The sequence below is a fragment of the Lepidochelys kempii genome, chromosome 7 (assembly GCF_965140285.1).
Source record: "Lepidochelys kempii isolate rLepKem1 chromosome 7, rLepKem1.hap1, whole genome shotgun sequence".
Classification (NCBI taxonomy): domain Eukaryota; kingdom Metazoa; phylum Chordata; order Testudines; family Cheloniidae; genus Lepidochelys; species Lepidochelys kempii.
The window spans coordinates 77,017,153-77,030,993 of NC_136386.1; the positions used below are offsets into that span (position 1 = coordinate 77,017,153).

At 40.8% G+C, this 13,841-nt stretch overlaps 1 protein-coding gene across 4 annotated transcripts in view; it reads right to left on the reverse strand.

Moving 5' to 3' along the window:
• ANK3 (ankyrin 3) overlaps positions 1 to 9,266 on the reverse strand; it is a 557,055-nt gene extending 547,789 nt beyond the window's left edge. For 2 of the 4 annotated variants that reach the window (XM_073353398.2, XM_073353395.2), the window contains exon 1: positions 8,993 to 9,266. In XM_073353398.2, coding sequence (XP_073209499.2) covers positions 8,993 to 9,040 — 48 coding nt within the window. In that variant the 5' untranslated portion in view covers positions 9,041 to 9,266. The remainder of the gene's footprint in view (positions 1 to 8,992) is intronic. The other 2 variants (XM_073353406.2, XM_073353403.2) reach the window with 1 other exon arrangement.
• Between the last annotated feature and the right edge of the window lie 4,575 nt (positions 9,267 to 13,841).

Genomic DNA, 13,841 nt, shown 5'->3' on the forward strand with positions numbered 1-13,841 from the left:
TGTTCTGGTGGAAACAGTTTTTGACTGAAGAGTGCTGCCGCCAAAAACAGAGAGTCTGAAAAACCTTGCATAATTAGCACAAAAAGTCCTTGAATAATTCATGTAACTAATCAAACATGACAAAGTGTGCAATTTTACGGGATAACTGCATGCCTTTGGGTGTTGTGGGGAGTGCTTTGAACTTTCTGAGAAGTGCAGGTATAAAATGATTATATAGACCAGTAAGCTTCTAGTTAATTTTATTATAACTGACCCTCTCACAATATAAAAAGTAATTCTTTTTTTAAAATGCAAGGGTTTTTTAGGTCAGTCTTTTTTTCTTTTTTTCAAGCCTTTCACTGTTTGTGTCTCACTGCTTATCTCTCAACATTAGGTTATTTTATTTTTCTTCTATTTGTCATTATTACTTCTCAGTTAATGCTGCATGCTGACTCTCAGACTTCCAAATCATATCCAAAGAAGTAGTTCTATTTTTAATTATTTGTAGTATGATTATTTCCTCGATTTAGGAATTAGGTGACTTCAATGGGAGCTGCTAGGTGCCTGGCACATCTCAAAATTAGGCCACCTAGACACCTGGCCTGCTAATGGATAGACCCCCCTAAGACTGCACAGAGCTAGCTGCTAGGTTGAGGCCCTGCTCAAGTCCTTAAGAGCTATATTCTGCATCAGGATCTACACAGGTGGATTCCTGTGCCCACGTGCAGTGCCTCCCTCAGCCACACGCATGTTACACCCCCCTCAGCCATGTATACCATTGGCAGAGGGTGGGGGAAAAGGGTCAATTTGCCCTGGACCCCGATGTGAGTAGCGTTGCAACCTGGTGCACCAGGTCGGAACACTGTTCACTGAAATTTGGCCGGGTGGCTCCTCCGTTATGACTTCTTGTAGTAATTCCTAGATGAGTGAGTAAAATTTTAAAATGCATTGTCTAACAGAACATGAACATGTTGCAACAAGCAGCAATGGCAGTTACCTTGATTTGTAGTTAATAATTTAATCAAAAGCTAAAGATACTTATTATTCTATTATTTACAAATTATTGGAGAGAGGCATCTTCAAACAAGCAAAAAGTTTCACCAAAACCAAAATATGCAAAATACCAAAGGAATAATATCCACAGGAAAAGAAAAAAAAAAAGTCTACTGATGATGATGTAGAGGGGCAGAAGGAATGTTAACAACCTTTCCCTTTTCACCTACACCAATAATAAGATCACAATGAAGCTTTGCAATGAAGACATCCATTAAAATCAATACAGGCCATACAAGGAAAGTATTCTGAATGATAGCTTGTACATGTATTCATCTATGGACTTTTTCTTTTTAACTAGTTTGATCCACAGTTCAACTAGTTAGAGCAGTTGACTAAATATATTTATCTGTTCCTTATAGTATAATAACCATGTCATTATAATGGTATTTGACAAAATTAGAAGTTGAAAAAATCACTTTCCTATAAACTTATGGACACTCACAATATTAAAAAGACACTCAAATGTTTAATCAGACTTTTCTATGTAATAAAAATCAAACTTTGTAAAGCACATTTTACTATTTTTGGTAAACATTAAAAAAAAAAAAAGCCCACCACCAAAAATCAATTTACCAGTCATCGGTTAACTGTTTCTCAAAAATCACTTCCCCTGGAATCTCCAAACAGAAAGTTAATGAAGATCTGAAAACTACATTAACCTTCAAAGAGCACAATATTTACCCTACTACTTTCAAATGTTTATCCTGTAAGCTCTAACACCTGGATTTTTAACTACTCCAAGAAGCTGTAAGAGTAACAAACAAAAATAACCATCACAGTGGAAACAAAGGTCCCAAACCTGCCTCATCCTGCAAAAGGAGGTCAGACTAGGTGATCACAATGGTGTCGGACTTTAAAACCTGTGGAATTTGTTAGACACATATACATAACTTTATTCACCCGAGTAAAGTTGTGCGTATAAGTGCTTGAAGAACCAACCCCAAACGGAGCAGTCATTACGACAAACAGCAGAATCCAAACAATTTTATGAAGATGGCAGGAAACACACAAAACTTTAGGGAAATTGAGGGGTTGGATAATTGATGTTCCCCTGATTACAGGCTGCTAGCTGGATAAGCAGAAGGGGCTGCCAGAAGGAAATCACATTCCTTGAACAGAAGAATGAATCAGTGGCTATAATTTACACTTTTTCAATCAAGCCCTTAGCAAGAGGATATTAAAGAAAATTGGTAAAAACCTCAAGAATAAGGGGTAAATTACTGAATTAAAAGCTAGTTAGCAAATGGAGCGGTGGAGAAAAGGAGGAATAAATGGATAATTCTCAGCTAAGAAAGAAGGAACAGTGAGGTGTCCCAAAGACCAGTACAGTTCAACATTTATTAACTGTCTGGAAGACAGTGGACAGAAAGATGGAAAAGTTTATTAACAACATTAGTTAACATCAGACTGGATGGTGAAAGACTCAAGTGACCTAATGCACAAGAGAATAGATGGTCTTGTGGTTGAGGCACTGGACTGGGACTCAGAAATGTTCAATTCCCAATCCTGCCACAGATATGTTGGGCAAGCCGCATAGGCTCTGATTCTGCAAACATACACCTGCTTAACTTTATACACATGAGCAAAGGACTGGAGTTTCAATCTCTCTTTGTCTCAATTCCCCATCTGTAAAATGGGGGTTTTGTTTTATCACAGAAGTATTAGGACATCACTGGCAAACAAGGAAAGAGACACAGGGAGGGTAAGTCCAGGTTTAGAAACATACTGGACTTTTTCCTGTCATGTGTTTATTAGGTCTTGAGGTTGGCACCCTGAGAATGCCTTGCCCTGGAAGACTGACAGCCAGGCCTCCTATTTCTCACTCAGTTAGGAAAGTAGCTCAAAGGGGCTTACCTGGCCTTCTTGCTCTCCTTTCGGAGACTTGCAAGACTGGACTACCATTGTTTATTAAAGAAACTGGGGCAACCCAAACCCACTTTTCTCAAGGTTTGTGCCTATATGCTACACCATTTTCTCTTCCCTATAGCCAATACAGAAGAAGGAGCTTCCGTCTGCTGCACTGGAAAGGACAATGAGGATCAACCTTGGAAAGGCTCTCCTATTTAAAACAAGACAGTTTTTTCAATAAACAGTGAAGGATTAAATCCCCGAATACTTTTGAGGAATTGGTAGCTGTGTGATGTTGGTGGCTGATATATTGAACACCCTAGTTATTAAGGCACACTATCTCTGACCTCATTTAGCCAACTACTTTTGTTGTGAGAAGGGCAGCCGTATCCCTACCTCAGTGTTTGTGAAGTGCTCTGATATTACACCAGCAGGGGCCATATGAGTAGACAAACAGAGGACCACCATACCTATGCTATCCTAAGGTAAACTTATACCCTCATGAGCGAAATAGTCATATGGAGAGAGGAAACAGGAGATCTCTCTCGCACAAAGCGCATGATTAATTTAAAAAAAAAATGAAAAAGAGAAATTAGAGCCATGCCCAACTTTTCCTGTTTCTAACAGCCTCAGTAAGCTCTCCTATAGAGAAAAACATGAAACCACTTGCTTGTTTGGCAGATAAAGAATAAGTAATTTTAAGTTCTGAACAAATTCTCAAATTTACTCAGGAAGAAGCTCTAGGGATATATAAAGTTAATGATAAATCATTACTATTGTTTCTGGTTTTGTCAAGTTAATTAACATTTCCCCATAGTGCCACATGATTACTTACTATATGCTGTAATTCAGTGAGTCTCCCCCAGAAGTTGATCTGCTTCTTTGATTCATAGAGTGAAATAGCAATTGACTCACTTTTGATTTAGGTATTTACTGTTTTATTGTACTCTGAGGCTATAATTTAAAAGAGGACACTAAGGGTATTGTGTCCAAAAGTTAACCTACACTTTTTTCCTTCTACCTGTTTACAAAGTCAGAATAATTTTTTCTCTCTCCTCCCCATCATCCAAAACAAAATTAATTGCAGTAGTGCCAAAATCCTCTGCACAGGATGGACAGTGCTTCTGTAAGCAAACAATGTACTCTGCTCCTTGAACTTCACCACAGCCCAAACATGATATTCTTGAATATAGGAGGAGATGGGGGAGGGAGGAATTAAGTTTTGATTACTCAGACCAACCCTGCCCTAAACTACTGTTAGATAAATATCTGCCATTTTGCTCCTAAGCCAGCCCAGTTTCATTACATGAAGGAGAGAGACTGACTTTTGTGCTCCATGGACCAACAAGTCCAGCACATTCATGTGAGGATGGCTCTTATACAGTCTGGGCCTGACTGGCATCAATGATATTTTGGAGAGTGGAAAAAGCCAACATGTGCTATTGATCATGTTCAAAACCTAAGATGTCTTATGATGCAAGTAAAGGAGTGTAAAAATTGAGTAACTGTTTCCCCCATGCAAAAATATTCTATGGGATGGAGAAAAAGAGAAAACAAATACTGTACTTGCATCTCAAACTGTTTTGAACATCTGAAGAATATATCAGTCTTCTGTTTTTGTTTGAAGGCCAGACTCATCTCAGCAAACAAATGACAGGCCAAACTAACCTATAGCTTTCCAGTTTTGTCGTGTCCATTCTTTAGCATGGAAGGTTGTCCCTAAAACCTAAAGCGAAACAGTGCTAGGTCAAAGTTTCAACCCTAAAACCAAACAGGTATTTTGAGGTGTGTGGGTGATGCAAGGTTGTTCTGAAATCAAGAAGGTCTGAGTCGAGCACTCTCAGTAGAGAGAGTGAATTTAGGAGGCTGGACTGCAGTTTGTGTCCAAAAAACAAAAAAAATCTTTCAGTAGTCCACTAAAAAGACCAACTCTTGTTCAAAACATGCCTCTTTTTTTGAGATCAGCCATCATAAACATGGAAGACATTCAGACCTGGAGACCCCCAACTTCTTGAAAGAAAGCAGAATATTTTCAGTTAAGAGCCTGATTCAAAGCCCACTGAAGTCAGTGGGAAAAACTCATAGGGTATAATAAATTCGGACTCATGGAGCGCAGGTTGCAAGGCTATAAAATTGCAGCGTAGAGGTCCGGGCTCAGGCTGGAGCTCAGGCTCTGGTTCCGGGCAAAGGGAGAAGGTCCTGGAGCCCGAGTCAGCTGACATAGGCCAGCTGCAGGTGTTTCACTGCAGAGGATATATTCCCTCAATGATGTCAGTGGACTTTGGATCAATCCCTAAATACAGAGGCTTTAGAAGAACTTGTGGGTGTGAAATCAAAGCCAGATTACCCGGCTTAGAGCAGTTCTGAATGATGGTAACCTATGCCGGATTTAGCATAGATTGGCCTCAGACACCTAGGTCCTTTGAAGCCCCAGTGCTCAGCAGTTCCCCAAAAATAAACATTTTCCTCAAAGGTAGCTTGAGTCACAACCATTTCAATATTATAAAGTTTTGAAGCTGCCCACTTGAGAATTACCTGAAACATTAGTTGTGTCCATATATCCTTCAGACAGTCATTTGGAACTTTAAGTATTACTACATTAGACACTGAACATGTAATTAGATCCACTGTCTTGAAAGGGTTTAGTGCACTGCGACTGATTCAGCAAAGTACATGCCTATCATTAAGCATGCAAGTAGCCCCCACGATTAAAGTTCAGCCCATGCATAAATACCTTACTGAATTGGGGCCTATTGGATCTGATTGTAGGATTGGAGCTTTAGTTTTACCCCATTGGTCTTCACAGGCTAAAAAATTATCATTTCATATTGATTTAAAAATAAATCAACATTTTAAAAAAAAGAAAAATATGAGGCTCCCTCTACACTATATCCTAAAAGGAAATAGATAATGCAATCTGAAGACCTGATGCTAACTATTTTAAGTATTAGCAAAATGTTGTTGAAAACCAGGATAGCTTAAAGATTATATTTTTGAAGAAAAAGGAATAGAGGATAAAGTTATAATTAATCCAAGGTGGATAATCTTACAGTTTCGGTTTTAGTAGAAAAAGGCTTCAGAAGTTCTGGGCATGTTACCAAAATTTTACATTTATCATACTTTTTTCCGTCTCCTTACCCCCTCCCCCCTCCCAATAGAAACTTTTTGTTCAGCTAATCAGTGTATAATACATAAAATATCCAGTATTTAAAATGAAAGTGTCTCTCCTAAGCATAGGAGAGAAACAACAGTTAAATAATACGCCATTTGTATCAGTTAAGAGAAATATCAGACCAAAAGGATAAATTTCAGCTGATGTGATGCTAAAAAAATTTGCATTATTTGTTAGAATAAGAAAAGTTTATCATGTTTCTGAAAAAATATGCAAGCCATATAAAAATTATAGTAATACAGCAGTAAGATTTGGTGTAAGGAATTAGATCTGTTCACATTCAGTCATGGAAGTAAGGTAGCTGAGTGGAAAGGCGTTCCAGGGAGAAGTAGAACTGTCACTAATGCACTTGTGCACCATGAGGCTGTGACTGCACTAGCATTTGTCTTCAAATTTCCCACTTTGGCAGCTCCAGCAGTGGTAGCAACAGTGAAAGCAATAGTATGGACCAGCTGCCTCTGTTTTAACGATCATGCTATCTAGCTCAGGGGTTCTCACAACAAATTTTTGGGTGGCCTCAGAGTGTGGCCAACAACTCTTGCTGGTGTCCATACTAACAATTTTTCCTAAAATACTTAATTAAATTTAGGAACAATAGATATGCACATATACATGTCCAAATCATAGTAATTTATTTATGTAAGGTTTTTTTAAGACTCAGTAATAAAAATAATGTATAGTTGTCTCTATTCTTTACTGGACCTAAACAGAATAGAAACACAAATAAGGCTCTTTGCATGTTCTTATTTTTTTTGTGGTTGTTGTTTCTTTTGCTTTTTTGATTGTGATTTTTTCCCCCCCTAAGACTTGCTAGCTGGTAAATTTTCTGCTGTGAAAAGTGATATTTGTATATGTATTAATATGACTGTTCAAAGCAAACTTATTCAGCCCCAGCAAACCCTGGCACAAATTAAGCCCTGGATAGGAAGGTGGACAGGGAGGCAGTGAGGCCCAGGGATGATGGTGGAGGTTGTGAGCCTGGGGCTGGAGCCTGAAACTAGAGCCTGCCACTGTGTGGATGAAGCCCGAAGCCCTGAGGCCAAAGCCTGCTCCTCTACCTCCAGGAAAGTGGGAAATTCACCAATTGCCTGCACCTTCAGCATTTGTGTCTCCAGAGGGGAGCAGGGCAAGAGGGAGAGAGGCCACTGCTTTGTGCCGCCCCCGTAACAGCCCAGATGGCTGTGGCCACATTTGAGAAACACTGACTAGGCCTAGTCAGTATAGTTTTAGATAACATGATGGAGGATGTTATCTACACTATTGCTCCCACCATTACTACCAGTGGGGGAGCTCCAGTGGTGTTAGCAACAGATGGAAAGTATCTCTAGTGTAGACTAAGACAGCCAATTAACAACGTTTACATCCTGTAACCATGTTGTCTTAACTGTTTTAAAAAAAAGCAACAAAATAAACTAAATATTGTTTTGTTTGTTTGTTTTAAAAAAAGCATATGTTGATAAAGAGTTATTTTACAGAAATGTAGCTCATTCACTTAATACTGTAAATAAATGGTAACATATGACTGCTGTAGCTGATGTTTTCAAAAGTGACTGTGTGTTCTGCACTACCATTAGAAAAGGGGTACAAGCATGATCCATCATCTTTGGACTACCTTTCTTTCAAGCATAATTTGCACCAATCTATATTCAGGAATATAATTTATAATTTAATCTGATGTACCTGAACACATTATAAATAAGATATAGAAACATCTAAGGTGCATTGCCTATATATGCAGCAGTATTTTTTCCAAAATGAGAAAGAAAAAAAAAGAAGTTTTGGAGGAAGTGAAGTCTAGTAGTTTAAAACTGAAATGGGAATAAGTGCTATTGGATTCTATTCCCAACTGGTGTGTGTACTGTATATTTTAACAAAAAAAAGTCTATGTTCAAAAACAGATGTTTAGAATGGTATAATTTATTTTAATATGTATATATTTTAAATGCATCTGTGAACATCTAATTTCTTCATACTTCGGGTGGGAAAAGAAAAAGAGGCTTCAATTATATTTCAATTTTTGTGGTTTAAATTTAAAAACCAAGTTCAAAAAGACTGCAAAATATGATTTGATACTGTACGAAAAATAGGCTTGACATATGGGGAACTCAACTCATTAGGAATGTAAAGTCCAACAAAGGAGAAGTTTTATGGTATTGCAAAACGCGTACACCAGTGCACTCAGTTTTACTGTGTCAGCGCATGTCTCCTTTCGATAAAGAGCAAGACTCCAAGAAAAAAGTCATTTTGAAGTGGTGCAGCCCACACTTGGAGAATGACCCTCTCCAGACCATCTCACTTTCCAGTTGTTTATTACCACCAACCTGCCACAAACATATCGAAAAGCACCTTCCTCTCTCAGCATTACTCGCCATGCAAGTTAGGAATGCAACACAGCACAGTCAGCATTGGATGTGAAAGAGAAACAAGCGTGAAGCAAAAGAGAACGCCAGGATTTCCAAGCGCCTCCATATTTCATTTACTACAATGTTCATATTCTAGAGCAGAAACACTAGTTCTTACACAGTCAGCAAGTTCTTTCCTCACTTCATCCAGTGGCATCCAAGCCCCAGGCTGCAGTCAGTACCTTTCAGTCCCTAAGGCCGTTCTGGATTCTTTGCATTTGCAGGTGAGAGCGCCTTTGGCACACTCCCGCCAAACCTGCGCTAACCACCCCCAGCGACTGCAACCGACCACCCCTCCCTTGGCGGATCACTTCGGAGTTACCCCCGTCCTGCCGGGACAAACAGCCCCACTTCTGCTCGGCGCCCCCCGGCTAGCCCTGCCAGCCAGGTGTGCGGCAGTCCCTCGGCCCCAGCAACGCTCCGAGCAGGGGCACCGGGACGCAAGCCCAGAAGAGAGCGAGAGGCGGTGAAGGGAGCGAAAAGGGGGACCGCGAGCGATGGAGAGGCGCAAGGGGCGAGAAGGCTGCGGGCTCACCTGATCCGCGCCTCCGCTCGCCCCGCCTGGGGGAGAGGAGGAGGCCATGTTGGGGGGGCTCCTAGGCGCTTTCCCCACCTCCCCTCCTGCTCAGCTTGGCTGGCGGGGCGGGGCTGCGCTTGGCTCCCACTTCGCAGTCCCTCGGACTCCGGCGCTAGCTCCCCGGGCTCGGGCTTTGCCGCCGCGCCGCGGGCGAGAGCTGCCCCAGGTCTCCACCCCTGCGAGGCGGAGGGGGAGCGGCTGGGTCAGGTCCCGCGGCCGCGTCGCCTGGGCGCGTCTCTCCTGCAGGGGTAAGTTTCCAGGCTCCGGAGCACGGGGCCGGCCCCGCCCCGCTTGCCGGGAAACTGGGCGCGGCTTCGCGCGCGGCGCAAAGGTGAAGCGCTCCGGGGGAGGGAAAGGTGCGCGGCCCAGGAAGTTTGCGCTCAGTAGAGGGGCGCAAATGGCAGAGCCGGGAGCCAGACGCTCCTGCCGGAGGAGAGCGAGGATGGCTCGATCGCAGGTGCCCTTTGCCAAGCCAGCGGCAATGGATGGGAGCGGCAGAGAAGCGGGAAAGTTAGCGAAGGGTCGGTGTGTTTGCTCAGGGGCTGCTTGAAAGACCGCCCCAGCCCTGTACACTGCGGCGTGCTGTTCCGAAGAGAGGTTTCCAAACAAAGCCCACAGCGCAGAGGCCTGGCACTAGGTTACCCAGCCCTGCCTACGGCCAAGACAGAAAGCAGCCCGAGGCGGTGATGTGGTGGCCTCTGGAGCACAGTTAGGACGTGGCAAGTAGTTGCACCTGGCTATTTGAAATGGAGAGACTGTTTCAGTACTTTTCGTTGATTGTCCCCTTAGGTAGAGTGGCTTATTACACACAACTAGACAGATACAAAGTTGTTCTCAGTCAAAAACAAAAGCACATGGAAATAAAACCCTGCTACAATGTACCAGCTTTCTTACTTTGCTTGCTGGGCTGGGGGAACATGCCACAAAAGCATCTGCTTAGTTAAGGGCTATTAGGGGCAATTTTTCAAGTGGACGGTTTTCCTTTTGCTGCTGAAAACTGATTACAAAATTTCATTTACAGTCCCCTTTTTTGCACCTGGAAAAGACTATGAGTGCAGTTACTTTGCTTGGGATTACTGTATTATGAAGGGAAACTGGGCAGTTACAGGTGCAAGCATTCAATATTGTACCCCTCTTTCAGTTTTCATGGTGCAACGTTTGTGAGAACACCTTGAACCCATAAAAAGGAGACTAAGCTGTAGCCCTTTGGGAAAATTTACTCCTTACCTGTTTTTAAATAGTGATTATTCACTATAAATAGTATTCAGAGTAGCAGCCCTGTTAGTCTGTACCTGCAGAAAGAACAGGAGTACTTGTGGCACTTTAGAGACTAACAAATGTATTAACAAATACGAATTAGTGGGTTTTAGCCCACAAAAGCTTATGCTCAAATAAATGTTACTCTAAGGTGACACAAGTACTCCTGTTCTTTTTATAAATAGTATAGTGATTAATACCTTTTCTGTAAAAGAAAATTGAACCTCACACTACTGGAAGAGTAATGTTAAAATACATTATCAGTAACAAGTGTTTATGTACAAAATTAGCAGCTGATAGTTGTTCATAATATATATTATGTAGTCTGAGTCATGGTCTGGAAAAGTTTATCAAGATTAAAGGATATAAAGCACAAAGTGTAGCATTACATACCAAAAGTGGTGCCTCTTAAAACATTCACTTAATTATTTGTTTTGAATTATGCTTTTTAAAAATCTCTTTTGGGATTTTTAAAAATTAAACTGAGTAATATATTTCATCATAATCATAAATATATATAACAATTTACAAGTACGGTATGACGATGCAAGGTATTGAAAAAGCTACAACTGAAAATGGCTGTGCTGTGGATTTGGATCTCTCTATCTTGTCTGTTGCATTTTCTTGTTCCTCTCAGAGGCTTGGTTCTGATGTTCCAATTCATTTCTGGGTTGTATTACAGCTTGGTTTGTTCAGAAGAATTTTAAGTTCTTTAGGATAGGGACCAACTTTTTCTTCTGTGTTTGTACAGTTCCTAGCACAGTAAGGTCCTGTTCCATGACTGACTCCTATGTGTTCTGGTAATATGAATAATTGTTAATTCTTCTTAACAGTGATACAGAGTTTAAATAAACAGTTTACTTTATTAAACATTCATTTACAGTGGAATTTTGTTGCACATAACCTAATTCAGTAGTCCTCCACCACCTTAATACATAAATGTCTTCAGGATTCTGGCCTAAGTCAGTGAAGCTACTGATGCATGTAAAGTTACGCACTAAGTGGAAGTGTTTGTGGGAAACTGGGTTTTTTGGCTGCTTTCTTATTAACTGCCAGTCCTGTCTACCCAGCCAAATGAACAGTATTGAACCATAATGATACATATAGGCTGTCTCTAGATTACAGAAATGAACCCCTGGTAGGATTGCAATGGTATAAACAAACAGCACCAGTACAGCGCATCCATATGTACTAGACTGGATTACACACTAGCACTCTAGTCCATCACTTATTTTCAGTTGTGGAAGCTTGATATATTGTGGTCTCAGAGCTTGTCTACACTTACAGCACTCCAGCTGTGCCATTGTAGCATTTAGTGAAGAAGCTACCTACCCAGGTGGGAGAGCTTCTCCCATCAGCATAGGTACTTATCCTCCTCAAGAGCAATGTTGACAGGAGAAGAGCTACCATTAACATAGTGCTGTCAACACCAGGAGTTCAGTCGATATAACTGCATCACAGGTATCAGAGGGGTAACCGTGTTAGTCTGTATCCACAAAAACAACGAGAAGAAGTGGGTTTTTTTACCCACGAAAGCTTCTGCCCAAATAAATCTGTTAGTCTTTAAGGTGCCACCGGATTCCTCATTGTTTTTGCATCACAAGTGTGATTTTTCCCACACACCTGAGCAACAAGTTCATAGTTTAGACCAGGTCTCAGACTGTCAACTTAATGTCTTTCCATCTCAAAAAGTCACTGTTAGTGTCAGTCTTTCATGAGCGCCAGAATAATCTCCCCCCGCCCCCAAGTCTTTACTCCTACCTTGTGTGTATATCCTTGGACAATAATATCACCCTTAGGGAAAGAGGTGCAGAATGAAAGCATTCAGGGTTTAGTTGTCTTATTTTCAGATCATGAAACAAAGTAACTTTATAACTTAGATTACAGAAGTTACACTCTTCAGATTTATAAGAAAAGCCTGTTCCCATCCTACCTGCAGTGTTCGTTCTGGCAATTTTTGTCAGATCCACATGTGCTAAACCAGCAATAAGCAGACCAGGGTGTAAGTTTGCTTATATCCAAATCAGGTAAATAGAGCCCATAGATTTTCATCTCAGTTGACTCATCTGGAAAAACATGCATCCATTCTTGGCAGTTGGAACTGTACCTTGGGGGAAGAAAAGTTCACTTCCCTTATTTCAATGAAGGAATTTAACCCAGACTATGCCAAACACCGTATGGGATTTATACATACTACCATAGTGCATTTGATCCTGTACAACACTGTTGCATGGAGTGTGGTGTATAAACATAAGACAAGAAGTGATGAGCAGGTCAAAGAAGCAGGGGAAGCCAAACCTGCAGTAATAATAAGAGCTATGCTGCACAGCTACTGAGTTATTCCTGCCTAAAAGGAGGAATGAGATTAAGGAGAGGAGTTTAGAGCTCAGCACTTTATTTTTAGAAGGCGCACTTAATGCCATGTTATCTCAGCCACAAACAATGTCCACCACACCTGCCCCTTAATTTTTACCCTGAACTCCCAAGAGTAATACCAGGTCTCCACTTAAAAGTTTTGCCAGCATAGCTATGTCAGTTAGGGATGTGATTTTTTTACGCTATAGCAATGCCAGCAAAAGCACTAGTGTAGAAGCAATCATGCTGGCAAAACTTCCATTGACCTCCATGGAGCCAAGATTTCACCCTTGAGTTACAGACACATGAATAAACTAAGCAGGCAAAAACATTTCCTCTAATACACATTTAATCTATTTTAAATTAAGACTCTGTATGTAGTATTTTAATCAGTTAATTTACTTGTGTTATTGCCTGGCTTCTCCCTGGGTTAGTACTGTATACACTATAATCACAGTGTAATGTACAGTGAACTACTCAGTGCTCATTCTATCTCAAATTCAAATAGTTTTGGATGAGTTATAGAACATTGTGGTTAAATTTAATGACATGGGACTAAAGTTGCTTCTTTCCAGCTTCCATCCTTTTTGCTTACTTTCATACCCTTTTCAGGAAATAGATTATTTTTTCTTGTTTTACTGGCAAGATGTGAAAAAGCTAGTACAATACATGAAAAACAAAATTTGATATCCGGAACTGTCCCTTCATAGCCAGAGACACTTAATAGGTTAAAGTAATCAATTAAGTGTGTACTGGAGCTATACATTAAAGAGAGACCAGCACTGTAACATGATATTGCTTTCCTAAAATGTAGCTTAGGTTATGTCTACATCAGCAAAACTTCTGTCACTCAGGGGCGTGAATATTCCCCATTCACTCTTCTCCCCCCCCGAGCAACATAAGTTATACTGACATAAGCATATGTGTGCACAGCACTACGTCAGCAGGAGCACTTCTCCCACTAACATAGCTTATGCCGCTCGCAGAGTTGGGTTTTTTTTATGCCAATGGGAGAGCTCTCTCCTGTCAGTGTAGAACATCTTCACCACACATGCTACAGCGATACAGCTATATCAGTACAGCTATGATGCTGCACTGCAGTACATATAGACATACCCTAAGTCTCTCCTACTGTATTTTTGTATTGACATACTAACAGCAGTGTTCTTCTCTTTGTAATTTATTTTAAAGCAAA